The sequence below is a fragment of the Vanacampus margaritifer genome, chromosome 2 (assembly GCF_051991255.1).
Source record: "Vanacampus margaritifer isolate UIUO_Vmar chromosome 2, RoL_Vmar_1.0, whole genome shotgun sequence".
Taxonomy (NCBI): Eukaryota; Metazoa; Chordata; class Actinopteri; order Syngnathiformes; family Syngnathidae; genus Vanacampus; species Vanacampus margaritifer.
The window spans coordinates 43,465,421-43,493,219 of record NC_135433.1 but is presented as its reverse complement, the minus strand read 5'-3'; the positions used below and the strand labels follow the sequence as shown (position 1 = coordinate 43,493,219).

Here is a 27,799-nt window from a genome sequence, read left to right as displayed (position 1 = left end):
AATAGAACTCTACCTACCTCTAGCGTCCCAACCATGTATAACTTTCTTTTTTCTTAAAAAAAAATGGGCGTAACACAAGCCTCACATTTCAGCTGTCGAGGTGAAACGAGATCGAGCTTCCTCGGTTTCGCTTTGGAACGAGTGCTATTTTTTTTCAAGTCCTGTAAGTAAAATAATAATAGCTAAACATTTGTGTTTGAATGGGTTTGGGTGTTAGGTGAGGCGCAGCAGTGCTTGGAATTTGCACGACAACAACTTGTGACTCACCCACTGGACGGCATTGTTGGGCTTGTGGCAGTTGTGGCACGTCTGTGTCACACATTTACCAGCCAGGAACTGTTTTGAGTTCGCTGTCATCTGTGAGTGAGTGACTGATTCTCAACAAATACAAACCAGGGTTTGAATTTGTTGCTCTTTGGTTCTATTGGACTCCGACATGGAGCCCACCAATCTGCAGGTAGGGTTGACTTTCAATATTGTTTCGTTGTTCAGCGTAAATGACGAATTTAATGGTAATCTAGTTGACAAATCAACACATATTCAGTATCAACCTGGTAAAAGTCGTGCGTAGATTGTGACGTACTTGTATTAAACAAAAGAGTTTACCAGCCAAGAAGCTTGTGGAAACAGCAGTGCTTTTGGTCACTGTACAGGTACTTTGTGGACTGTAGTTTAAGGTTCACAAGTATTATTTCATATACAGTACTTATCATAACATCGGTCCTAGCAATAAATGTGAGCTAAGATTACGCAGTCCATAACTGAAACGTATTTGTTGCCCTGCCCAAACTAATTGCAAGCTTCAGAATAGTTTGTCATTGTAGTTTAAAAAAAATAATGCACAGCAGAATATATGTAATGAATAAATCAATCGACGATATATTCAGTACAATTCATTACATACATTAATTGATTATCATTTATTTCATTTTTTTACTCGAATACAAAAACGGTACTCCACAGTAGATTGTATTTATTTATTTATTGAGAGCACAGCTACACTCCCTTCCAAAAGTTTTAAAACAGTGAGGCCATTTCCTGTAGTTTTTTGCTGTTGACTGAAAACATTTGCGATGTAACCAAAATTGTTTTACATTTTGTACTAATGTACATGTTCTTTGTAAATAAATGTAATATTATATGTGAATGAATATCTTCCGCATAATCCCATATTTTTGCTCTAGACTTAACTGCTTTAAACAGAGACTGAGGGCTTTATGATATAGTGTAAAATTCACATCATGGTATTAACTATTTTGGTCTTTTTACTGTAATGGTGCGTGTAAAAATCATAATGAGAGTATTTCAGATTGGCGTCATCATTAAAAAGGTACATATTTTTTGTTAAAAGGGGTCAGAAAGTGTCATTCATTCGTCTTTCATTCATTCATTCAAATCTTGCGGTTTTATGTAAGCGTGTATGCCTTTTATGTACGTAATGAAATCTATTCACCAATTTAAAAACACTGATTACAAAAATAATAATAATTTTGAGCCCTATTACTGTGTAGATCTCAGAACTCAGTGATGGAAAAGAGTGCAAATAATATTGCGGATACATATATACGTATATATATTTTTTAGTGTTGTTCCGTTACCATTTTTGGGCCCCCGATACCGATTCCGATACCCAGCTTTACAGTATCAGCTGATGCCAATACCATACCGATACCTAAGTTGTTTTTTTTCCCTCAACATTAAAAAGCTGTCCTGCCATTGGTTCAGAGCATTCAAGGGCCAATAGGATATCTTAGCTCGGCATGCAGTGAAAATGTCGCTCATCAGTGAATGTCGTGCATGAGCAAGACATAAGATGCTGCATCCAAAGTCCTATATTAGCATCAGAATTATTAGTATCGGCATGTTACTTGCTAGTACTCACCGATATCGATACCACTGTTTTATGCAGTATCGGGGCCTCTGCCGATACCAGTATTGGTATCGGAACATCACTAATATTTTTTATTGACACAATTGAATGTTGTACATGCATTCAAAACATTGCTGATATTAATTTGCTTTGGACCTCGAGCTTGACGTCATGACCCACGTCAGCCGTTAGCGTGCTCAGTTTTTCGTACGTGTACCAAAAGGCTAATGTATCCGTCACCTTATTTTCAGTCTAGGATAAGTATTAATTGTAGTACAAATGTTCTGTTCATATCTACTGGCTCTCCTCCTTAACGTAGCACAAATGAGCATTTGTTTTTTGTTGATCAAGGCGGCACCTCTGGAAAAAAGCGGTATTGCTTTCCCTTTAATTTCCCTTGAAAGAACCACATTTCCCTTGAGGCCAAGCGCAGATCATCGTGAAATCCGGACGTCCAAGGCGTCCGCAGTTGATCTGAATTACATTGTTTCCAGTGGCTATTTTCTATTTTTTTCTTTATACCGCACTGTAACCTTTCTTAAGTATGTTAACAGCAGACAGTGTTTGTAATCTTACCTTTTTTATTGTACACACAAACGGCTGCGCCCCCACTGCCTCCCTTCCTGCGATGCATTCACAAGCATTCGTAAACAAGAAAGAAAGAACTTTTGACTGGTCGGGTCAGTCTGGAAAGGCGAACTATCAAGCTGATGGCTATGTATTGCTACTACACAATTTTCCAATAGCTAACATTAGCATAATTATTTTTTATTTGAGCATGGAGAGCTACCTTCTAAAAAGAGCCGAGTCCCCGCAAAATCCCGCGTCTTCCGCCTTGCTTCGCCTGTACTGTGCTTTTGACCACATCCAGGTAGGCTTTTTATCATCATTATTATTGTCGCCTCAGACAAAAATCTTCGTTTCTTGGGGTGTTTTGTAGTTTCTGCATGATAACAGCAATCGTGCGTAGACGTTTAACTCAATTTCCGAGACGTATGCTGTAAAGCAGTCTGCATGTTTGTAGTTTTTTTGGTGTGTGGCAGAGTTCACACCGTCCACCTCAAAGTTGTTTAGTGCCAGTAAAAATGATACAGACCCCCTCAGGCCATGACAAAGGATTCATTAATCTAGCTGTAAATCAATGTTTCATCAGCAGAATTATAAAAATATGAATTGAAGGCTCAAAATCATATTTAGTGTTGCTTTAACTCGGTTCTAACTAGACTTCTGTGAACCTTTGAGGGTATTCTGGTCCACTATCCGGTGTCTGAGGAGAGGAAAGCAGTACACCATTAACACTGTGTATAGTGGAGATGGGGTGCAGCTGACCTCGAGTCAGGACGTTGTGAGTCGGTGGGGAGAATACTTCGAAGACCTCCTCAATTCCACCGACACGTCTTCCTTTGAGGTAGCAGAGTCTGGGGACTCTGAGGTGGGCTCTCCTATCTCTGGGGTCAAAGTCACTGAGGTGGTTGGAAAGCTCCTGTGTCAAGGCCCCGGGGGTGGATGAGATCCGCCCGGAGATCTTAAAGGCTCTGGATGTTGTGGGGCTGTCGTGGTTGACACGCCTCTACAACATCGCGTGGACATCGGGGACAGTGCCTGTGGATTGGCAGACCGGGGTGGTGGTCCTCCTTTTGAAGAAGGGAGACCGGAGGGTGTGCTCCAACCTAAGAGGGATCACACTCCTCAACCTCCCTGGTAAGGTCTATTGAGGGCTGCTGGAGAGGAGGGTCCGTCAGAAAGTCGAATCTCGGATTCAGGAGGAGCAATGTGGTTTTCGTCCCGGCCGTGGAACAGTGGATCAGCTCTACACCCTCGGCAGGGTCCTCGAGGGTGCATGGGAGTTCGCCCAACCAGCCCACATGTGCTTTGTGGACTTGGAGAAGGCGTTCGACCGTGTTCCCCGGGGGGTGCTTCGGGAGTACTGCGTACCGAGCCCTCTGATACGGGCTGTTCGGTCCCTTTAAAAAAAAAATAAAAATGCTTTCAGTCTGTAGCAAAAATAACTTTTGGAGGGGAGTGTAATTGTAAATAAGTGCTGTCCAATTTACACTTTTTATGTACTCCACTACTTCCAAATGCAATCAGTTGTTTAACAAAACAAAAAATAAAGTTACAATATGTTCATTATTGTGCTTGTAGTTTGCAGTGCTTTACAACCACATAGTGTCAAACTGAGGTCTGCTTCTAACTCACTTCTCGTATGAAGCCCAAAATGAAAACCAAAGAATAAGGAACGCGTTTCAGTGATTGTTGTCTTTCAGAAAGCCATATCAGTGGCGCAGAAGGCCGCGCAAGAGGACCAGGCGGGGAACTATGATGAGGCCATTCGTTCCTACAAACACGCTGTCAAGTACTTTCTGCACATTTTAAATCGTGAGTCACCAAGACAAGTACCGCATTGTATCTGATGTCGTTCGGAAAGGCTCCAACTTAGTTTTCACCGTCCAGACATAGCTGCGCATCACTAATATTGCCTTAAAGTATCGATAAATGATTTGTTAATCTTCTGTGTATGTTCAAACCTTAAAATTCAAACACCCCTGAAGGTGTACAAAACCACATCAATTCATGTGAGACTTCAGCTCAGTGAGTATCTTAATTATTAACTTGTGAATTAATTAGTGTTTGCTTTGCTTTGCTTGTTTTGTTTTTGGGTGGGGTGGGTGCGGAGGAATCTTGACGCCAAGAGGCAAAAGTGCGGTCGTGTTCAACATTTTCACATTTCATTGTATTTGCCATACCTCGTCTAATTTATTGACGAAAATGTATCATGATGGAATGCTAAGGATGATGTCTTTCTTTCCATTAGGTGAACCCCAGGGTAAAGACGGCAATCAGAAAATCAGAGACAAATGTAAGGAGTACCTGGACCGAGCAGAAGAGCTACAAGAGTTCCTAGAATATAGAGAGGTTAATATAGAATTATGTTTCTTGTGCAAATGCGAAAATAATTTTATAAATGGATCCCATATAACCATCCTGACATATTTGGTTTCAAGGTTATAAAAGACACGTTTAGGTAGTTTGCACAGCGGCCTAAGAGTTGTCCCGGGCTCAACAAGGCACACTAAGTTACTGTCATACTTACTCTTTTTCATCTGATTATTTTGTATTTAGGCCCTCAATGTACCCCCTCACCCCCCTCAATTATGACTTTTTTCACAAGCATAGGTTAGTGATAGACTATATTGTGGAGTAAGAATACTGGTCATGCGCAGAGGTGGTAAATGTACTCACACTTGGTAAGATGTACAGATGCAGTACGACAGTCAATCAAGAGTTCAACCATGGTTGACTTTACCTCTCTGTAGTTAAATCCTTTTTTTCCCCACGTTGCGTCATCTGCAGAAGCTGAAAAAAGTAAGAAGACTATTTTGGCAAATTAAGGCGAAGCGTCGAGGGTGAGAAAGGTACTGATGCCAGGTGTAGGGCCGATACCCGGTCTTATTTAAAGGCTTTGGTACTTGTGACTGATACCAGTATCGGTCACCTTCTTGAGGCCGTTTTACAATGAGGATCTGGAAATGATCTCTTATTGTTTTTTAGGGATGACATTTTATGTATCAAAATATTGGTACTTGCCTGGTATTTGTATCGGTGACCAATTAAAAGTTGAGTATTTGTAAGAAGTAGAGAGGGTAGGCTTACAGGTAGGTTTTCAAATCTAAACTAAGAACTTGGCAGAAAAATAAATACTCAAGTACAAGTACCTGGAGAAGTATTTGTACATTACTTCCACACAGGTCTGGACCCCCCAGTCCAGTGGGCCAGTCTGTTGAGGTAAAATGGAGGAAAATTTTCTTTCATTGTATTTGAAAGGCACAATGCACTTTAATGAACAACAAATTAAGTTGTAAATATGCCAGATTCTAGCTGCAGTTGCCAATTTGCATCTGTAGTCCCCTATACATAAATACATTAAAATACACATCACAGAGCAATACAAAGAGTTAAGGTAAAACGGATAAGAGCATTGCAATAAAACAATAGAATGTCATAGTAAGACGACTAGATAAAAACAAAGAAATATGAAAAGAGTTAACACAGTCGCACTTCTGATTGTAATAATATAAAAGTAGAGATACACCGAAATGAAAAATTTGACCCGAAACTGAAAATGAGAAATGCTTGGCCAAAAACCGAAATGCCGAAAAAAATTGTAAATTTTTTGTTATCATTGCATTTATTATAATTAATGAAAACTATAATATTATTACATTTAGGCCTATTTAGCACTGGCATTTTAACAAAGCACAATATAAATTGAAAAGACACGTTGGCGAATGATACATTGAACACCAAACGCGGGTTGAACAACTGAGCATTTTAATGTACAGTAGTTCGCGCCGGTGGGCACGGATGCGTGCGGTGCGGATGGCGCATTTGTAGGCATTTGGAGCGGGACACTGTGCGGCGCCTGTGTGTGTGTGGGTGTGTGTCGATGAACATAATGTGTTAAAATGTACGATTCAATAATGTATGCTATGCTTTGTCACAGTTCAATTCTTAAAATAAATGTATTTGCAACCCAACAATAAGAAGAGGGTAAGTAAAAAGATCACGTAAGTTTCGGTGTGTTTTTAAAGTTTAAAACAAAAAACATAAACAAAAAAACTTGAGTGACGTGGCCCGAGCGTCGGCTACGTCGTGACGTCATCACATTCCCAGTGCGCAAGTAGACGCTTTTCAATGCGGAAGTTCCGTCCTCGAAACAAGTCGGGGACGATTTCAGAAACGAAAACAAGCTAAAGAGCAACTAGATTTATATGTCGACCAGTTTACTTATAAACTAAATTTTAAAGAAGGTCTCTCGAGCGTTTCGGCTATAGGACAAGTGATCAGCCCTCATGGCTACCAACAATAATTTACAGGTAAGTGAAGGCTCAAACCCGAAGCTTCCGAAAGGATTGGGGTGTAACTGACGATTTTCAAGATTGATCTAAGTTGATGTTTTGTCTTGGGATATTGCTATTTGAAAAGCTCCTTGTATTATTTAGACGATTGTCGAGAAAAGAAATGAAAGGCTTTTTGCTAATTAGCCTTATTTTAGCTGCCTTAGCCATTGCTAATTTTGACATTATTTGGTGAAAGTCGTTTATTGACAGCTAAAAGTGTCGACTATCAAATATTTTACGCCTAATAAAAGAGTATAACAATGTTTTTTGAATGTTTTATCCGACAGTGCGTTACTGCCGAGAGCTTAAGGTGACAGCGCGGCTAACGATGCTACTAGCATGTTGTTTTTGGCCTGTTCCGTGACTCCATTCCTCTTTTACATTAGAGAGGCGCATTGTTGTAATAACATTATGGACGGGCTGTTATGTATAAAGATAGCATTTTAGTCGCACTGTAAAGAAAAACAGAGGCCAAAAGGAAGTGGACAGCGTCGTCAGGTGCTGGCACTCCTACCTTGATGTCACACGGAACCACTGCGTGCCTTTCAGTGCGTGCCTTTCAGTCCGTGACGTCAGTTACGACACGAACCCCAACTATTTAAATGGTATTTGTAAATAAGCGTGTGTTCTGAAGTTCAAATTGTGATTGGACATGTTGCGTATCCTTGTGGAAGTATCAGTAAAGCGGGGAACACGTACAGATTTTTAACATTGTGATTCCAGTATACATGACCGGAGAAAATCGCTGTGTGTATTCAAGGTAATCAACACAGCCACAGCGCATCACTTGCATAACAATATCTATTGGTACCAAGACTGACCTATGAGAGGAGGCATGGTGCCACATGGCGTCCAGACTCATGATTTCAAAATGTTCGCCTTCCCATTTTTATTGTTTCGAACAACACAATATTTCATGTCACATTTACATTATGTGGCTCAGCCCAAATCAGCCTTGACCGCACATACATGGATTTGCAATTGCAAGCAATTGAACATGTTGTTGCTATGTTGTCCCTGGATATTTTCCAAGCAGTTTTGAGAGGAAATGTAAGTCATAACTCATCTCGAACCACAGGCTGATCACTCAGCATAGTCTTTCAGACACATACGTTGATCATGTCTTTGAGGAAAAATCCTCTAATTAAGTCCTCTTGTTGGCATGTATAAAAACTTTCAATGTATTGCTCTCTTGTGTGTTTTTGTTCATAGAAAGCCATCGATCTCGCCAGCAAGGCGGCTCAAGAGGATAAAGCTCAGAATTATGATGAGGCTCTGCGAATGTATCAGGCTGCTGTACAGTACTTCCTCCATGTGGTCAAATGTAAGCCATAAATTGCAAAATTAGTTTAAAATCAGCCTGCATCGATGGCAACGTTTTGAAAAGTCGTGTTCTGTTTCTACATTTTTGTCTAATGTTCTCTGGACACTTCCCAGATGAAGCTCAAGGTGACAAAGCTAAACAGAGCATCCGCGCAAAATGTGCCGAATATTTGGACCGGGCAGAGAAGTTGAAGGAGTATCTGAAAAAGAAGGAGAAAGCTGCGCCTTCTAAACCTGTCAAAGAGTCTGATGACAAAGGGTGCGTTTGTGGGTGGGGCAATGATGTGTGGATCCATTCAGGTCAGACTAAAGATTTTCAGTCTGTTGATTCTATTGGTTTGTCTGCTCAGGAATGACAGCGATGACGGTGATGATCCAGAGAAAAAGAAAATGCAGAATCAACTCTCAGGTTTGTTTTTGTTTTTTTTTGCGTTTTTGTCTATTTGTGATACTTCCAAATTGTTCTAATATCAAAACTGTTTATCCCATAGGTAATAATATAGTTAATTAATTTGTTCCAGGCTCAAATTATCACCATCATTGAGCCTTATTTTAAGTAGAATATTAACATTATTTTATATGTGCAAGGAAGATTTAAATATTGTTTAAATACCCAAGTAATACTGAAATAAAGTAAGACTGCTCGCCGTTTGAAGCCCAGCAGACACACAATAGAGAACAGAAAAGTGTTGGCAGAAGGCTACTGTTACCTAGAGGTGTTTTAAAGGTTTTACGAGTGTTGTCTAGTGTATGCAAGTAGCCCTATAAAACAAAAACAAAACCTCTAGTGATTGAATAGAATGACAAAATAAAAGGCTTAACGTGAAGGAAAAGAGAAAAAAGGAATTGTTTAAGCAAATCGTGCAGTTATCTAGATCGTCATTGCTTATTGTACAATATGTAATTATTTATTTAGTGTTTGTATGGCTCATAATGTCCTGAGCAGCCAGAACTTACACTATGCGCAGCAAGTTCAATTTACAAGAGCACTTGTGGAGCTCATCTTTATGATACTCAGAGTTGAAGTCTTAAAAGATTTGCTTTGTCTTGTGTGATGTCACAAATGAACTTTAGAAAATTTTGTTTGAATTTTAAAGACTAATTGAACTTTAAATTAACTCATTTGCTCCCTAAAACATCGAGAAAATATTCTATTTTAAATATTGCCATGGTCCTAAAAAGGTATTTATATGTTTTTTAATGTTTTTTAATGCAAAAGCATACAGAAGGCTTTAATGCAGCCTCTGACCTGAATATATCACTTAAAGCAATGGTAGTTATTACAAAAAACGGCCAACAGGTGGCAGCAGAGTAAAAGAGATCAACTAGGGCCATGTTGAAATAAGCTCTTGTCCCCAGTGTTTTCTACAGATTTGTGAATAATGATGAAACTTAGCTATATTCTAATGCTAATTGCTGCAAAACGGAAACAGTTAGAATTGTACTTTTTTCCTGATGAAAGAAGAGACTCTAATCTTTCTTTTGGTAGGTTCCATGTTTTTATAGCAATTGAAGACAATATTCTGTGAGCCTGGCAAAATTAGTCAAAATCCAGTAAAGCAGCCGGGAGCGAAGGGGGTTGCTTAAAACTTTCTCTGCGTTCAAATTTGGTGGTTTTTCGGTATACTAAGTTTGTGTGTTACGTTGCTTTCTCCAAGCAGTTTTTTGGCTTCATGTTATGCTTTGTTGTTGTACCTAATGTTCTGGCCAATGACTGTATGTGCTATTCAAGCATTACCGTCATTATTATTGTTATTATTTTTTAGGTGCAATTGTAATGGAGAAGCCAAACATCAAGTGGGATGATGTTGCTGGTTTAGAGGGTGCCAAGGAGGCCCTGAAAGAAGCTGTGATTCTCCCAATCAAATTCCCTCATCTGTTTACAGGTACAGTATCCAGACCATCTTTTTGGGTGTTCCTACTTCCAATCACTGCTTTTGTGATTTCAGGAAAGAGAACACCATGGAGGGGGATCCTGCTCTTTGGACCTCCAGGTACAGGAAAGTCTTACCTTGCTAAAGCTGTCGCCACAGAGGCAAACAACTCGACCTTCCTGTCGGTCTCCTCTTCTGATCTTGTATCCAAATGGTTGGGAGAAAGTGAAAAGTAAGTTCCACTATTAGCAAAGCACAAAGGCCAGAGTAAAACACAAAATTATGATCAATCCAGTGCATGTTCACATCATGAATGCGTTATCTCTGTCATCTAGGTTAGTTAAGAATCTGTTTGCCCTTGCGCGGGAACACAAGCCCTCCATTATCTTCATTGATGAGATCGACTCCCTCTGCGGCTCCAGAAGCGAGAACGAGAGCGAGGCGGCGCGACGTATCAAGACGGAGTTCCTGGTGCAGATGCAAGGTAATGGGAATTCCCAGCCATCATACTGCCTAGGAAGGAAACGAGTTCTGTCAGAAATTAACGTGCTTGCAATGAGCGTAGATGGCATCATGAGGAAACAATATTTTGTGAAAATATTGAATTAACATACCAAAATCTCCGCCAGGAAGGTAAAAGGTAGACACAAATGGGTCTTCCAAAAGGGCCAATGAATGATCCGAAGTAATAGTGCCACACTGGTTGCAAAGAGGATCGCAAAGTCAATATTTTTGATTGGCTATCACAAAACACTGATCTCAGTCCGATTGGAAAAAGTATGGGCAGACCTGACAAAGCATGTGCGAGCAAGGCAGCCAACAAATTTGGCTTCCCAGTTCTGTCAGGACTCAGGAATGAGCCAAAATTCCTGCCAGCTACTGACAGTAGCTTGTGGAAGGATACCCAAGTCATACGGTTCAAAGTGTATGGTACCAACTACCAAATTCTAATGAAATGTACATTAACTTCTGACTAGATAGACAGTAATGAAATATTGTCTAATTATGATTCTTCACTCATTTTAGTCATCCTAATTTGACGTAAAACAGGAAAAGGTTCAGTCAAATTCCATGTCAGACTGGGAGGGGGGAGGGGAGTCTTTTTTTATAAAGTGTATCTAAACTTGGTTTCAACTGTATTTTGAGACGGATTGACATTTAAACACATTTTTGTTGCTGATTATTTTTGAAGTAACAAGTGACTAGTAAACATATTAGAAATGCAGCAAACATTCCTCTTGTATTTGAATTTCTCGCCAATGTTTCCCTTTGCTTAGACTGACAGCTCTCCACCCCTCCCTATCTTTCCATCGCTCGGTAAAATGTTAACAATGGATTGCTAACCGGATCACATGGGGCAGCAAAAAATGCTACTGCTGCGCTATAAATAGAAGCATAGTTTACAAGGCTTTCTTTCGCTTTGTGGCCATTTTTGTGACGTTTTGCATCATGCAAAAATTGTTAGGATTAAGGGATTTCCCTGAGAGGTTGGCTATTAGATCTCATGCTGAATGCGTGTTAGAGCTGGCTTCCTCGTTAGCGGCATGTCTAGAATCTCAGCTCTGACTTTGGTGGAGCTTCTCTGTCCATAGGTGTGAGTCTTTGTTTATGTAGTTTAGGGAGTCCTGAATACGTAACTGAAACTCAAATCAACAGCAGAATGATTGGCCCCAACACCAGTTTTATCATGCAACATGAGACTAGGTGGACATGGATAACAGGACAAAAAAAGTCTTAAGGAACATTGTCCAAAAAGAAGGTCGGCCATTTTAGTTTGGAGCAGCCATTTTGGGTGAATTCAAGGGCTCATACTTTGACAACCTGAAGTATTGTTGTGATATGTTACTGGAACTAGTTTATTACCTCTAGGCGGAGTGATACGCAGCGTACTATAGGCTTGAGGAGCGTAAGGATACGTGTGACTCTACTAAGAGTTAATCTGATACTCAAACCAAGTCTCATTATTGCTTCACAACCAACACAACAAGTATGACAGTATAACATTTGGTGATTCGCGGATAAGCTCAAATGAGCTCCAAAGAAAAATTGGAATTCCATAAATATTTATGTCAGGCCATCTAACTTGTTTAGTAGAATTTTGTGAGGACGTCATCGTGAAATCTGAAAAGACTTTAAGTCAAGGTTGTAGATGAATAAACTCGTATTAATTCATGGATCAATTGCCTTTTATAGTAAACCTAACCTATAAGACCAGAACATTTAGGGATAATAAATCTGATATTGTTAATTGTAATATAGAGTAATTTATTGCTTGTTTAAAAAAATAATAATAATAATTTTTTTAAAGCATATTCAATCGCAATATTGACGAAAAGATATCCCTGAATATTTTTCAGAATCTTTCAAGGTACTGTACTCTGATTACAGGCGTTGGAAATGACAATGAAGGAGTGCTGGTACTCGGGGCGACAAACATTCCGTGGACCCTAGACTCTGCCATCAGAAGAAGGTAATGACTGCAACGGGTGCGAGTTGCATAGTGCGCACAACACGCGCCTCGTCCACTCACCTCTGTTCAATCAACCCGTGTTAGATTTGAGAAGAGGATCTACATTCCCCTGCCAGAAGAGCACGCTCGCGCCTTCATGTTCAAGCTTAACCTGGGCACCACCCCCAACAGTCTCACAGATTCAGATTTTGTCACCTTGGGCAAGAAAACAGACGGCTTCTCTGGCGCGGATATCAGTGTCATTGTGAGAGACGCGCTCATGCAACCCGTTAGAAAGGTCCAAGCGGCAACACACTTTAAAAGGGTATGTTCTTTTTGTTTGTTTGTTTTTTGGATCATGTTATTGTTTGAGGGTTGATATACTCTTTCTGCCTGACTGACATTATGTTTGAATTGAATGTGGTTCCTAAGGTGAATGGACCATCGAGATCGGATCCCCTAATAATTGAACACGACCTCTTGACGCCTTGCTCGCCAGGCGATCCCAACGCAGTCGAGATGACATGGATTGACGTCCCCGGAGAGAAGCTTCTGGAACCTATCGTTTGCATGGTGAGGCGTCATCAAGACGTGCCTTTTACACGTTTGTTCTGGTGAAATAATACTCTTATTGATTGGGGTCTTTGCAGACTGACATGCTGAGGTCCCTGGCCAACACAAAGCCCACCGTCAATGAGCAGGATCTGGGAAAACTGAAAAAATTCACAGAGGACTTTGGACAGGAAGGCTAGTTTGAGTTTTTTTGAAGCAGGCCAAACCAAAGCAAAAGAATTGCAATGTTCTATTTACAGTTTGTTTGTTTTTCCTCTTCCCGTCTCATCGTAGCCCATCACCAGAGCAAGATAAATGCTCTCTCTCTCTCTCTCTCTCTCTCTCTCTTGCTCTCACTCTTTCTCTGACAGTTTGATTACCACAGGAAGGCTGTCAAAACGACTTTTGACACTCATTCCTCTCCAAATACAATAAATTTATGATTCATGACAAATTTAAAGGGGTGTTGGACTTCTAAAGTGGCAAATCAACCCAGGCTGCTGCTTTGGACCAGGGTTGTGCACTAACAGTTCTTGTTGTAGATCAATAAAGGGCCCATCTTCTCTGTTTTGTATAAATAAGCAACACGCATTTTATATTATACTGTATTTTGTGGTATCATACATAGGCTGTGGGAAGTGAAGCAGCATTGGATTTCTTGTTAAGTGTTCATAATCTCAGTGTGGTGTATATATAGCACAGGCATTTTAGACTTCATGAGACACTCGATGAGAGCTACATTAGAGCCTAGGTTGGGATCGTCAGTCCACTCTCACAGTTGAATGGATCACCAAAGGTGCCAGACCAGCATTATTTGAAACAAGGACTCTGCAGCTTTTTGTCACTCAGTTCATCTTGATCACACCCTACTGGACATTTTTCATATTTAATATCGGAACTGATGCTGGTAGTTAACTGCTTAAAAAAAAGCCTTACATAAAGTCGAAGTTGGATTGGATTGTGAATTTTGACGTAACAAGCCCAAATTGGAAGCTTGTTTGTACATTGCGGCAAATAGATACATCACCAATTAAAAGTGACGCTGTGCATACTGTGCCTTCTAGAGAAGCTGTTTATTTTTGTATGGGTTTGTCTCAATTTGTCATCGTGCTTTACCATCCAAGTGCGTTGTCACTACACTATGTATAATAGTTGCACATCTCCTGTACACTCTTATACGGAATGTAAACTACTCGATTTTTTTTCCTTTGCGTTTTGAAGGGGGATTTCTTTACACTATACACCAACATAAAAACATTTGTTCCTGAGGTCAATTTTTACGTGTTGTATTCGGGTTTTTTTTTTTTCGTTTCTGAAATGTAAATAAAATATAAATACGGTAAATGTGAAGGCTTATCTTTAAATGTTTAATTCAAATTTTTTGGGTCCCAAAAAATTTGTGCCTCGCTTGCCAAGTAGGAGTCTGTGCAGCAACTCAGGCCGCCCAAAACGCAAGTGCAAGTTTGCATGGTGGGATTTGTAGTTCAATTACACTCGTGGCTGCGTGGTCAGAATACGAGCCCGCTGCTCTTGAGAACTACATGTACCACATGCAACTGGGAAAGTCCGCTTTTACTTGGCAATTTGTTTTGGTTAACACGGACTACTCTTTGTTACGCCGAACCAAGGTCCAACGCGGGCCATTAAACCTGCCTGTTACACACCTCCGAATATTTGACAATCACTTTAGGACAACTCCGAAATCATGCGTTTCGCCTCCCCAGAGGCCACCGCCCCCTTGTCGCTGCATTGTCGACCCCCGAAGCTGGCCAACTAGTTAGCAAGCAAGCTAACCACTGCCAGTCATTACTCATGTCCCCAGAAGAAGACTTGAGCTCAACGATTACGGGTTGGCTTTTTGTTCATTCCTGGTGGCTGCTTCTGCCGTTCATCATGCTGCTGGTCGTGGCCGCCTTCATTGTCGCCTTCGTGCTGCTTTTGTACATGATATCGCCGCTTATTAGCCCCAAACCCCTCAAACTGAACGGGGCCCATGTTGTGGTAAGTCCACCGCAGAAGCATTTTGCATGATGAATATGCGCGCTTTTCACCAGTACTGCAGTGGTAGCTCTTTAAAAATATTGTTTTTCCGATTTAATGTGACAATTGCTACTATATTACCACTGTCACGAGTCAGTCGAGAGCATGACTAGTTAGCTGTCATACTGAGTGACTGGCTTCTAGGCATTGAAACTTGAGCTAATGCTAGAAGTTTAGGCAATACTTTACTGTGTTGTATTTGGTCTCGGATCATTGTGAGGGTCATTTAGCGGCACCATATGTCCAACTGTGTGTAGATAAACATTTAATTCACAGTTCAACCTTGCAATTTCCAGGTGACTGGAGGCTCCAGTGGTATTGGGAAATGCATAGCGATGGAGTGCTACAGACAAGGAGCTTTTATCACGCTGGTGGCACGTGATGAGGTAAGTCATGACTTTAAATATGTACATGATTGTAGTCTTTTTCAGGCGGTGGCATCACATTTAAATGTATAACCTAAATTGTTATATCAAAGCAGTGTATGTTGTGAAGTGAAGACTCGCTTGTTTGTTTTTCTTCAATCCCATGTAGTTTTTTAGTTCAGTGTTGAGCTGTTTGTCCGCTTTTGCTGCATAGCTGCTTTTTTAAATTCCCACTTCAGCTTTACAGATGCCATGGGCCTCTTCGGATTCTTGTTTTTGCCTAGGACATTTCCTTTCCTTTCCTATCCTATTCAAGCAAGATGAACCGGCAGTACATGGAGAATAGGAGCATTTTAATTCTACAAATGTTTACGAAAGGTGCCTGTATGCCACATTTAGTTAAGGTTAATTCTGACCAACCTTTACGAAAGGATATTACCCACAATTCTTTACGGCAGCAAGAATTAAAGCAACAGTGCGCTGATGTAGTTGACAGGCTACGCGAAGACTCTCGAGATTCATGCTCAAGGCTTAATGTAAAAAAAATAAAAAATCATTTAATAAAAATACTAAAGCTTTTTTTTGTTACAAAAGGAGTGAAACCAAGAAATAGACATTCAAAGCAAAAGGGAGAGAACTACAATTATAAACACCTTTACATTATTAATTTTGAGTGTGCAATTCCAAAAGCAATCAAAAAACATCAACATTATAGAGACTTCACAAAAACAATCATTAGTATGTTTTTTTTTTCTTTCATATTTTTCACGATGACACCAGTTAGGAAAAGTAAAGTCGAATTGTGTGAAATTGTGTTGTCCTTTCCTATTTTCGAAAAAAAAAAGCACCTTTTCATCTCTCCTTGACCCGATGATGTATTCTAACAAAGGTTAAGGAATTGTGGCATATAGGTTAGGAAATTTGACTTTCCGAAGAGGCCTCATGTCTTCCGTTCTGGTAATGACGTCTGCACATGGTGGTGTCAGTTGTGCACATGTAGGTGGCACCAGCTGTTTTGTTCTGTGTAATTTGTGGTTTGTTTTTATTAAAGTGTATGTACGCATATATTAGAGTGAAGGCCACTATTTGAGGAAATACAGTACATAAGTTATGAATGTGGACATTAACTTTCTTGTAGGCAAAGTTGATTCAAGCCAAGAAGGAGGTCGAGAAATTTGCCATCAATGACAAACAGGTATGATGATTTTCAAATGCAACTTTATTTATTTATTTAAAAATGCATGATTTCAATTGTTGGGAGTTATAAAATTACACACAAAACAATCTTTGCTCTCAGGTTGTACTTTGCATATCAGTGGATGTTTCCAGTGATTACAGTCAGGTGGAAAGTGTTATAAAACAGGTAATGCTTTACTTTCGCATGAGGTCATATTATTTTTGCTGATGTATTAAAATATGCTTTTGTACTCACGCAGGCTCAAGAAAAGTTGGGGCCTGTCGATATGCTAGTAAACTGCGCCGGAACATCTTTTTCTGGAAAGTTTGAAGAAGTGGAAGTAGACCGTTTTAAGGTGCGTAGCCCTAAGACACTTCTATTATTTCCCATTTACATTTGTCAACAAGCTTGTCATTCTCTTCTCCAATAGAGGCTGATGGAGGTGAACTACCTTGGCAGTGTTTATCCAACACGTGCCGTCATAACCACCATGAAGGAGAGAAGAATGGGCCGCATCATGTTCGTATCCTCCCAGGCGGGCCAGATCGGCCTGTTTGGCTACACGGCTTATTCCCCGTCAAAATTTGCACTGCGCGGTTTGGCCGAGTCGCTGCAGATGGAGGTAAGGAGAAAGGAGGCCTGACTTGATTCTTTGTTACCTTCATTTGAATACAATTCTATGGAAATGATTCCTAATTTCGCATAGAATAATTATTTCTCCATGTTGTTTAAAGGGTGTGCTTGCATACAGATTCACACAACAAGGAACAAAATCAGCATGTGTGGGCTTCTCTTTTTGTCATATTCATTGTTGTTGCGAACTCTTTGTCATTTTTATTGTGGTCAATCACATTCTACAAACACTCAACACAACCTGTTGCTCGGCAGAACAGCGCAAGCTTCCAAGTAGAAGTGTCAAATTTAATCGATTAATGGAGTAATCCTTTAGAGCCCTTGTTTATCTTAAAATTGTTCAAATGACCTAATTTCAACTCCTAGATCTTTTGTGTTTAATCAAAATAAGGCAGTTGCAAACATCCGCTTCTACGAGTCAGTAATTGAATCAGTTTAAAAAAGGTTGGTAACCACAGTATCAATCCTTTGCGTGTGATATTCCTTACTTTTTCAGTTATTTTAAATGTATTTCTTTAATCAATACCAAATAACCAACAAATGAATAAAAAGTCATTGGGGAAAAACATGTTTGTAATACACTGTAATGCAGAAATAAGAAGTTGTACGATTATTTGCTAAATAATCGCTATAATAATTGATTCTAAAAATATTTGCTAGTGACAGCACAACTTCTAAATCGTTTCCTAATTGGCTATCACTTCGTCTCACATCGCAATCAGGAGTCCGTGGCTCGGCCGAGCTTGGTGTTGACCATAACCATAAAGATTTGCCATTGTAATTGTAAATATTGAACAGGTTACCCTTTATGGTTGATTGAGAAGACTGTGTAGGAAAAATCCCTATTTACAGCGCCCCACACCACAAGATAGTCGCTTAGGATAGTCTTTTAGAGATGTCTGAGGATCTAGTGAGGGAGCAGCCCGATTATCAGCATGTGTATACCTCGCTTTAGTGAACATTGTTTTACTTCAGATAAAGCCATACAACATCTATGTGACGCTGGCCTTCCCACCAGACACAGACACGCCAGGACTGGTTGAGGAAAACAAGACCAAGGTAAACGTTGTTCATCGTTGTACATGTTTATTATTGTTTGACACCTCTTTAATCACTTTTCTTGGATTTTAGCCTCTGGAAACCAGATTAATTTCTGAAACCTCCGGAGTTTGTCTACCAGACCAAGTGGCCAAGATTGTTGTCCGAGATGCCGTGGTAAGAAGTGATTCCTGTGCAATTAGTATCCCAGAGGCCAAAAAATACATAAACAGTGTGAATGGCTATACTCAACATCACAAAGTATGATTGTTAGAATTTTACTAGTTTAGCAGCTGCACCAATGCAGGATTAAGCAAGGGAATGCCGTAAATACTAATGTATGAAATAAAGTGTTGTTTTTGGTTCTCACAGCAGGGAAACTTCAACAGCTCCGTGGGTCCCGACGGCTACATGCTGTCAGCACTCACCTGTGGGATGTCACCTGTCACCTCCATCACAGAGGGTCTCCAGCAGGTACACACATGAACTTGTTTCGCATTCTTATTTTGTCATGTTGGCGTAAATATACTTATTTGAATGCACAGTATCCAAAGATTTTTTTATTAATCATTGCCCAAAGATGGATTTTTTTAGAATCTTTTACATTTCTTCATAATGGAGCTGCTGTCTTTTTGTGAGTAAACCCTGAATGCAGAGCGCAGTTCGAGGTGTGCCTCAACGTCGGGTGGACCTAAACATTTTACTCCGCCCACACGGATTTTCGACCCCAAAGTGCCTTCTTTCTTTCTTTGTTGTTAAACCTAAACATAACCACTTACCGAGTACAGTATGTTTTGAATACTGTATTGAACAACGGAAATTAAAAACTGACCAAAACCTAAATACTAACCTCAACCGTCCAGGGATGCGCAATCTGCTGGGGACATGTAGTACTGCACTTCCACTTCTTCCTCAAAGCGTTCAGTTAGCTTCGCCCCGGCTGACTGAGGCTTGAGTGTTTGTAATTTTCGATGCTCCATAATGTCTTTTTAAAAAAATAACTTTACGTCATAAGACGGCGCATGATTAATTCTGCAAATTTTGTTGAAAAAAATAGTTTAAACCATTTTGATAAATCCGTGTGAGCGGAGTCAAACGTTTAAGTTCACCCGACGTTGAGGCACGCCTCAAACTGCATCCAGGGCTACTTGCTTTTTTGTTACACATTGCATAATGAAATTTAACAGTTCTTTGGCTTTGTGTGTTTACAGTCAATTGCTAGGCAAGGCAAGTTAATTTGTGTAGTCTTTTAAAAAGTTTTCTTTGTTTCACAAACAGAACACTTCCTCATTTAGTTCAGTTCTGGAAACAACCTGAAGAGTCTTTTAAGTGTTTTATTGAACAAAAAGTATTGAATACATTTGGGTCCAAGCTCTTTAGACCATCCTTTGACTTACAGGAAGCCTTTGTAATGAATTTCCTTGTACAGTGCCAGTAAGGACTCGAACAGCAGCATTCTTGACCAGTTGCAGCTATCGTACACCATGCTACCGATGTTCATAACTGATGAAACCATAGGAGTGAAAAGGAAGTGTCGACAGTCTTCAATTTGCGTCCCAACATTCAATGTTATGTACTAGTTGCTTCAGACACTTACCAGCTAACTTGGTGGTTTTCATTTGATTGTTGTATTTTTTCATTAAAAACAAAAAATGTCACAGTTGTAGAGCAGGAACTTCTTTGTGAACTAATGACCCCCTGTATGCTTCTTTGGGAGTAGATCAACATGTTTGATTGGCTTTCCAAGTGACACACATCACTCAAAGACCAAAGTGTATTATCAATAAGCAAGATGGCAGCTCTAATGTATGTAAGCAGTTGGAAGGAAAAAAAAAACATTTTCGAAGACAATTTCCGACATAATTGTGATATCATTAATATATATAAGAAATGGTGCAGGACTCAATATATGCCCTTGTGGTACACCACATTGTATTGGCTTGAGTGTTACTTATTTCTACATTTTGCCCAAATAATTTCTAGTCAATCATTGGCCTGTCCCCAAATTCTAAAACGGTCAATTTTTTAAGCAGAATATCAAGTGCTTATTTAAGATCAATAAATATATCCACTATAATCAATAATTTTAAATTTTACTAGATAGTTCTTGTAACTTTAAAACTGCTGTTGAAGTTCAATGGTTTTTTTCTGAGAACCTTTCAGAAAATGTCCATCCCTTTTATTAAAAAACAGAAAATGTGCATACATGAAATTTCAGAAAATTGGCAAAAATATTGATTATTGTTTTCCAAAGTAAAATATGTTTGTGAATCATTTGGGGGGGGGAGTAAAAATAATCAGTCTGCTTTTATGGAGTACTACAAAAATCTGAGAATAAGTACTGTTAAGAACCCGAAATTCTGTGGATTTGGACTATTTTAAATTGAACAAAGTCACTAAACATTCTTTCTAGTTGCGGTCATCCACGTTTGTAATGGTATTTTCTATACAGATCGTCACCATGGGTCTGTTCCGTACCATCGCCCTCTTCTACCTGGGAAGTTTTGACAGCATCGTGCGGCGCTGCATGATTCAGAGGGAGCAGGCCAAGGCGGCCGACAAGCGAGAGTAGCCGCCGCTGTCCCTCTCATTCGGAAAGGCCCGCAAGCAGCGAGGTGAACGGAACAGTGCGTTTACTCTCCGCTACTTGTGCCCCCCGCAACCCCCAGTGACATTTCACTTTTAACGTGCACATGCTTCTTGCCACAGGAGCAGCCTTACTTTAGCAGGTGTATTTTGGTGTTGTAATAATGGAGGGAGGCGATGGTAAACAGTAGCGGGCCTCCCAGCCTCTTCTCGCGCAGGAAAAGCAATATCCTGTCGGACCGGTTGTGCCAAATATGGCCTGAAATTCCCTCCCACGGGGGCTTTAGTGAAACAAGACCGGCTGCGTCACCTTTTGTCCTCTTGTTGCATGCTTCTAAAATGTTAGAAATGTATCGTTTCACCCGGTAAGAAGCATTCTCAACTTTTTCCGACCATTAAGTCTTTGCTGGCAAAGACCACTTAATCAGACCACTCAGTCGGCACCCTGACTGTTGTGTGCGTGCGCGCTCGCGTGTAGCCTGTTGTGTGCAACTGTGATGTATATAAGTGTTAAGTAATACAAATGTAATTTTAGTATGAAAGGAACAGCGAGTTTAACTCTTGTTTCCACCAAGCATTCCGGTTGGGTTAGCTACATACCGGAATGATGGCGATCTGAAGACTAGCTATATACCGTAAGCGTGACATCATAGCAGTCGGACAGGGTGGGACGCGTGTGTCATGGTAGCGTAACGGGGGGAATCTCCTGATTGGTGTAAAACCTCTGCCAAATAAGGATAAAAAAATCCAATACGCATTTAATATCTGCCAATTTGACTGCAGTGGATCAGAACATACCGCACTAGGTTAATGTTGTTGAAATATACTGATTGTTGACGTATACACACCAGCAGTTGATCAACAACGCAAACACATAAAAACACACCAGCTATAACTGCAGGTAGAAATAAAAACAAAAATGAAGATACATATAAAAAAAAAAGGTGAGCTGTGATCATAATTCAAGCTTGCAGGCACTGTGACATCAATTTCAGTCAACAGCAGGGGCGACGCCGCATAAAATAGCCTCCTGGGAGGGTTAAAATCGGGTGGATTATTCTGCTTAATTCTTAATCCATGAACACAATATTAATTGTAATAGGTAATACCATGTTCTGACTAGAGAGGGCACATAAAACATATTATTTTGGCAAATACTCTTCTCTTCAAGTGATGCGTTTACGAGGCTTGTAAATGGGAGTACTCAAGGTCATCAATAAAACAACACCATCACTCAACAATATAAAAACCTGTTCAACATGACACGGCACTTGGTTTAGCATCTTGGATTACTAAACAGCAGAAGTATTCACGGGTGAATTTATGTGTGGTAATCAAGCAACCTAAAATAGGCTTGACGTACAAAGTGTGTGTGTGTCGCAGTTTTTTCACCAAGCTAAGGAAAAAAATCGAATAAAAGACGCTGCTGCATTATTTAAGAGAAAAATAATCGCAGTTGTCAAACCAGCAGGGAACCGTGAAGCAGCTTGGAAGTTCAATAAAATGAAGCCAATGTGAGACTGGAGGAAATCCAAGGAGAGAAGCGCCTGCAATTAAAGGGACGTTCAGTGATCCATAGCGCCATCTAGTGGTGAACTACTAATTCATTCATTAAAAAAAAAAAAACGACTGTCAATAGAATCTAAAACAAATGTATCACATAAAAGTGTGTGTGTATATATATATATATATATATATATATATATATATATATATATATATATATATACACACACTCACAAAAAGTTAGGGATATTTGGCTTTCAGGTAAAATTTATGGAAAATTAAAAAAGTTCACGCTACAGTGTTATCATATCATGAAAGTACTGTAGGACTTTAAGAGAAGGATGCATTGGTGATTTCCTCATTTCAAACAATTCATTAAAACTAAAGTTAAGAATAATGGTGGGTACACCACAACAACAAAAATCTTAATAACTCATCATACGCCCATTAGCATCAGTTACAGCTTGACGACGTCTATTGCTGTTCACAAGTCGAGTCAAGTTGGATTTCCATCCACCCATTTTTATTCAAATCTTCAAGAAATGTGAAAATAAAATTAAATGGAAACACTAGAAATGCAAAAAAAGGGCGCAAAATTCGCAAAAAAAAAGTTATGACGCTTCGAGGGGGTGGATTTTGAAGCATATTGAAATAAGGAAAATGAATTTTGGCAATAGAAACAAGTTTTGCGAATAAACGCTGGCAAGACCGAATACACGTCGCACGTTTTGACCGGATATTACGTCACACGTTTGTCGTCCCAGAGCAATGTCGGACGATAAAGTAAGTTATGTTTGGGGCGACGAAACAGAAATATTTTTGGAATTCATTAAAGAAACGAATATTAAGGGTATTTTAGATGGGAAAAAGTAAAGAAACGCTACGGTTTATTAAGAATTACAAAAGAAAACTCATACATCATCACATGGCGCAGTGACTTCCTGGTCTTCTTCTTTTAAATTCTTTTGGATCCCATCTCTACGGTGTATACCGCCACCTACAGCGGCGGAGTCCCCTCTCAATATTCGCAAAAGTGCAAAACGTACTGAAACATTTAACAATTGGACATGTTCAATCAAAAGCTTGAAAAAGTTCACATTAAGTTCACTTTTAAAGCTTTGAATGCATTTTTAGACTCGTCCTGAAATTTCACCTAAAAGCCAAATATCCTTAACTTTTTGTGAGTAGTGTATAATCTTAGTAGGTCTAGTAATCACTAATCATATCACATGGCTGTAGTCTCACCTTACTCGAGCTGCCATGTTTCGCTGTCATCTTTCTGCTACGGATGCCCAAAGGACAACTTCATTGATTGTCGGACCCAGTGGGTCGACCGCAGCTTACCTTTCACAGCTGGGGCCTGCAGGTGGTCGTCATTAACTCCTGTGGTTCGCCTGTCACTTCCTGCTTTGCTCTCGCAAGCTTTTACTAGCTTTTTTTTTTTTTTTTTCTTTTTTTTTTACTAGCTCCTCCCACTAGCCGCTCTTGTTGCTCTCACAAGTTTAGCTTTTTTTTTACTAGCTCCTCCCACTAGCCAATCTTGTTAGCCACCTTTGCGCTCACAAGTTTTTACTAGCTTTTTTATTTTATTTTTATTTTTTTTAACTAGCTCCTCATACTAGCCACTCTTGTTAGCCACTCCAGCCTATGGCACCGACTAACTCCGGCTAGCCGCTATTGTTAGCTGCTCTGGCTAATTCACAACGGCTGCTAAGCCGCTGTCGCTCATGCTCGTTTGCTCGCGCAAAATAAGACTTGATGGTTGGCTTGCGAAATGTGGTCTCTCTGAGCCACTGTAGTGTGCATGCTCCTGCGTGCTTCCTATTCTATTTTTTGACCACTAGGTGGTGCTAGCGATCACTGAATCGCCCTCTAAAACCACACGCAACACAGTGAGACTTGCTCCAACCTTGAGGTTCCCCATCGCAAGGGCGCAAAAGGAGTGTATGGTATTATTTTGGCAGCAGTCAAAACAAATGTAAAGATGTCCTACCAGACGGAACCGAATTGAATTGCTTGGTGGAAAGTGTGCATGTGTGTGAATGCAAGCGTGCGTGCTTCAGTGTTGTGACGGAACCAAACCTCGTTGAGAAAATAGCCATTGGACGTTTACCATTTTTTGTATCATCTCACTTTATTTCAGCAGGTACTATTATTTCAAGTCTTTGTGAACGAGAGCTCAAGTGACCGTTCACCTCTCAAATATACAAGTTGTTTTTTTGTTTTTGTTTTCTTGGAGTGTGCGTGCTTAAGGAAGCTTACATGCAATGTTTGTGTCATTGCACATATTCTGCGTTGGCGCTGACCTCAATCAGGGAAGAGTGCGACTTGCTGGTTCAAGTAATGCCCGTGCAGGTCCACTGAGGGCGCTAGAGATTTGTTTTACATGCACAAAAGATTCTTGTCCCTCTACTGTTGACTTCCTCCCAAGCACAGGCACAAAAAAAAACAATCCCCCCAAATAAATAATGACATATACTAAAATCCTGTCAAAATGGTGTCCAATATTGTCTTTTGTAAGTCTTCCTTTGGTCCAGAATGTAATTAAATCAATTCGTCTTTTTACGCACGCTGATAGTTGAATGCCAAAATGTGTGGAGACATTTTCCTTGGCGGTCGCATGGAGATAAGCGGCGACCTGTTCCAACTAAGCCTTAAGATGTGACTACTGATCAAGCGACCACAATGAAGCCCGTCCACACTGACACGTGGTTGTGAACGCAGTTTACCAATGATATCCGCTTTTCATTGTAAAATCAAATTATTTTGGGGGGGGGTTGATTTTGTCTCTGGGATTGTATGTTGTCAATTAGTGAAAGACGCCTTCTTGAAATCCAAAACATGAAAGTGAGAAGACATGACTCGTGTTTGACGACGTTCTCGTTTGATTTTTGGTTTTAAGGCGTGACGAGCTTCTATTATTGCTTTCAAACGTCCTCTCATTGTCTTGCGGTAGCAAAACATGCTGGCGCATCTTAGTCAATTAGAATGTTGCAGAAAAGTTCATTTATTTCACTAGTTCAATTCAAAAACCTGTTCCAATGTCAGATTTTTTTATGTTGAAATGGATTTTGATCTATAGCCTGTATACATAAATTTCGGGTGGGAGGATGAGAATGTGGCTGTGTTAAGATTTAACCAATCACATTCAAACTCCAAGTTTAGATCTTCTAGTAGGCTTTACTAACTTATCTGGTGGTTTCATTTAATTGTTGTATTTATTATTTAGAAGGTTATATATATAGCAACATGTTTGCTGTTGGCTTTCCATGTGAACACACATGGCCCACAATGCATTATCCATAAGCAAGATAGTAGCTCCAATGTATGCAAGCAGTGGGGGGAGAGGGGAAACCCCAAACATTTTGACAGACAATTTCCTACATACTTGTGATGTAAATATTCTTAAGAAATTGTTTAGGACCCAATGTGGACCCTTGCGGTACCCCACTAGTAAATGGTAAATAAAGTTACATAGACCTTCCACAGCATCTCATTTTTCAAAGCCATTGGTCAGAAGTGGAGTGTGATTGGGGGTACTCCTCCAAAAGATAAGAAAATTGATCAGGAAACGGCAGGAATTTCTACAACCACATTTTAAAGATCTAAAGACCTATTTGCCCCTTCATTAAATTGTATAGGTTATTGCTCACATTAATGGTGGAAAAAAGTTTTTGAGATTAATCGTGATCTCAGTTTGTTAATCATAAGGCTGCTAGATTATGAAGAAAATATTAATCACGATTAATTTGGTAATAATTGAAATCGTAATTAGGAGAGTCATTTTTTGTTTAAAACAAGAAAATGTTTAAATGTAAAAATATTAAGACATACATTTCTTTGAAACACTATAATTAACAAGATTTATTAGTCATTTTAAAATGAAAAAGGTGTAAAAATATCAATTTAAACAACTCAAAATTAGTATTTAATCTTTTATTTTTGTTTATGATTAAAGCTGATTTTGTAATCGTGGAGTAATTGAATTTCGATGAATTGCACAGCACTAGTTGATCACGAACACCTGACATTTGAACAGAGGTGTGGAGACTTTATTTATCCACTGTAGAGTAGCTACTTCTTAAACAAAAATGGTAAGGGATAAGAATGATTTTATGCTCGTAAATTGTCTCAAATCTGAATTTTTTTTCTTTCTTTTTTTTAAGGCAAATTCCTTCCTAATTTCAATAGTAAAAAGCATTTCGGGTTTTTTTTATGTAATCTAATGTGAGGTAGTGAAATTTTTGGTTTTCATAAGCTTTAATTTTCTATATACAGTATATATATATATATATATCTAATATGAGTTTCTCATTTTCAATTGCAAACCCACAATAAATGAAGTTTTCGCTAATACTGCAATTGATTGAGATGCACCTGCAATGACTACAACATGTAGCCTGTTGTTTTAACACCGTTAAGCTATGCAAAGAAAAGCCTGTGCTTTCGATGTCTTTGAGCATTTACAGGATTGGAATCTTAGGCAGGCTATGTCGTCACTTGTCATTTAACAATCGCCAACACAAACACAATTTATGTTCACTGTGTGTGTTTTCTTCCTCCCCTTTCACCTTGCGTGCCATGGAAAGCAAGCAAACTGTCAGAAGTCGAGCATCACTGTTGTATTATTTCTGACAGTTGAACTGAATAAATACATGTGTGGAAATTCCAACTCCCCATGTTTGATTTTTTTTTTAATGATTGTAGTCCTGAGGGCATAAAATGTCCTGTTTTTGTGTGTCATTTTAAACTGTCTTTAAAAAAAAGTGTTGGGGCCACACTGAAAATAAAATCAAAAAATGTCTCTGAAAATAAAGTACTGTACTTTTAAAAAAAAGTTTTTTATATGTCATGAAATACTTTATCCTTATTGCATTATGAATTTATTTAGAATTTGTTCATGTACGAGAACAATGTTTCCCCCAAATACGTGAGGTTATCTGTTGACATTCCCATTGACTGAACAAGTTGGAATGTGCTCTTGCCGATCACCGAGTATTAAATTCCGTCAGTATAAAACAATCAAATGAAAAATTACGACTTTAACCGAGTGTGCCTGCATTTGCCACGTGACTGCATATTCTTTGGATGTCAGTCCCATCGTTACTTTATTCACATAGTTGTATGATGACATTTTTGTAAAGCAGTATTTTTTTATTTTTTTATTTTACAGGTTATGAGCTATGTTGTTCGGCCTCTTGTTTATTAAATGTTTCGCATGTAATTCCACTGTTGACCACTAAATGGTGGCACACTAGTTTGTCTGACAGATGAAATGAATGAAAACAGGAAGTCTATAATAATAATAATAATAATAATAATATTCAGAAAAGACACTCAGCTGAGTGTCTTTTCTGAAGATTATTCACTCCCATTCAATCCTGCATTTTATGCCAGCAGGAAGCAATGGCTGTGGTTTCATTTTGGGCATGATTATTATTGTGAGATGTGATCAGTTTTTTTTTTGTCTGGATAAAATGGGATT

General features: G+C 39.4%; 3 protein-coding genes across 5 annotated transcripts in view; 2 read left to right on the top strand and 1 right to left on the bottom strand.

Annotated features, from left to right (window-relative positions):
• The window catches only part of LOC144043286 (laminin subunit alpha-3-like), a 119,013-nt gene extending 113,397 nt beyond the window's left edge, over window positions 1-5,616 (bottom strand). Inside the window, exons 1-2 of the mRNA XM_077556728.1 lie at window positions 5,587-5,616; window positions 5,178-5,227 (exon numbers count right to left, since the gene is read on the bottom strand). Coding sequence (XP_077412854.1) covers window positions 5,178-5,218 — 41 coding nt within the window. The 5' untranslated portion in view covers window positions 5,219-5,227; window positions 5,587-5,616. The remainder of the gene's footprint in view (window positions 1-5,177; window positions 5,228-5,586) is intronic.
• vps4b (vacuolar protein sorting 4 homolog B) lies at window positions 90-14,313 on the top strand. Of its 2 annotated transcripts, XM_077556731.1 has the most exons (13): window positions 90-457; window positions 4,138-4,249; window positions 4,686-4,786; window positions 7,984-8,095; window positions 8,209-8,353; window positions 8,445-8,503; window positions 9,861-9,980; window positions 10,044-10,200; window positions 10,304-10,452; window positions 12,357-12,438; window positions 12,523-12,742; window positions 12,850-12,990; window positions 13,068-14,313. In XM_077556731.1, exons 1-13 carry the CDS (start codon window positions 437-439, stop codon window positions 13,167-13,169), a joined length of 1,521 nt encoding a protein of 506 aa, XP_077412857.1. In that variant the 5' UTR covers window positions 90-436; the 3' UTR covers window positions 13,170-14,313. The 2 variants fall into 2 exon arrangements, with proteins under 2 accessions (XP_077412857.1, XP_077412858.1); XM_077556732.1 differs by lacking the exons at window positions 90-457; window positions 4,138-4,249; window positions 4,686-4,786 and adding an exon at window positions 6,538-6,747.
• Window positions 14,314-14,524: 211 nt separating this feature from the next.
• Window positions 14,525-26,986, top strand: kdsr (3-ketodihydrosphingosine reductase). Of its 2 annotated transcripts, none has more exons than XM_077556733.1 (10): window positions 14,525-14,970; window positions 15,306-15,395; window positions 16,513-16,569; window positions 16,672-16,737; window positions 16,811-16,906; window positions 16,982-17,173; window positions 18,160-18,243; window positions 18,316-18,399; window positions 18,595-18,696; window positions 20,675-26,986. In XM_077556733.1, exons 1-10 carry the CDS (start codon window positions 14,782-14,784, stop codon window positions 20,792-20,794), a joined length of 1,080 nt encoding a protein of 359 aa, XP_077412859.1. In that variant the 5' UTR covers window positions 14,525-14,781; the 3' UTR covers window positions 20,795-26,986. The 2 variants fall into 2 exon arrangements, with proteins under 2 accessions (XP_077412859.1, XP_077412860.1); XM_077556734.1 differs by lacking the exon at window positions 20,675-26,986 and adding an exon at window positions 19,652-19,882.
• The last annotated feature ends 813 nt before the right edge of the window (window positions 26,987-27,799 follow it).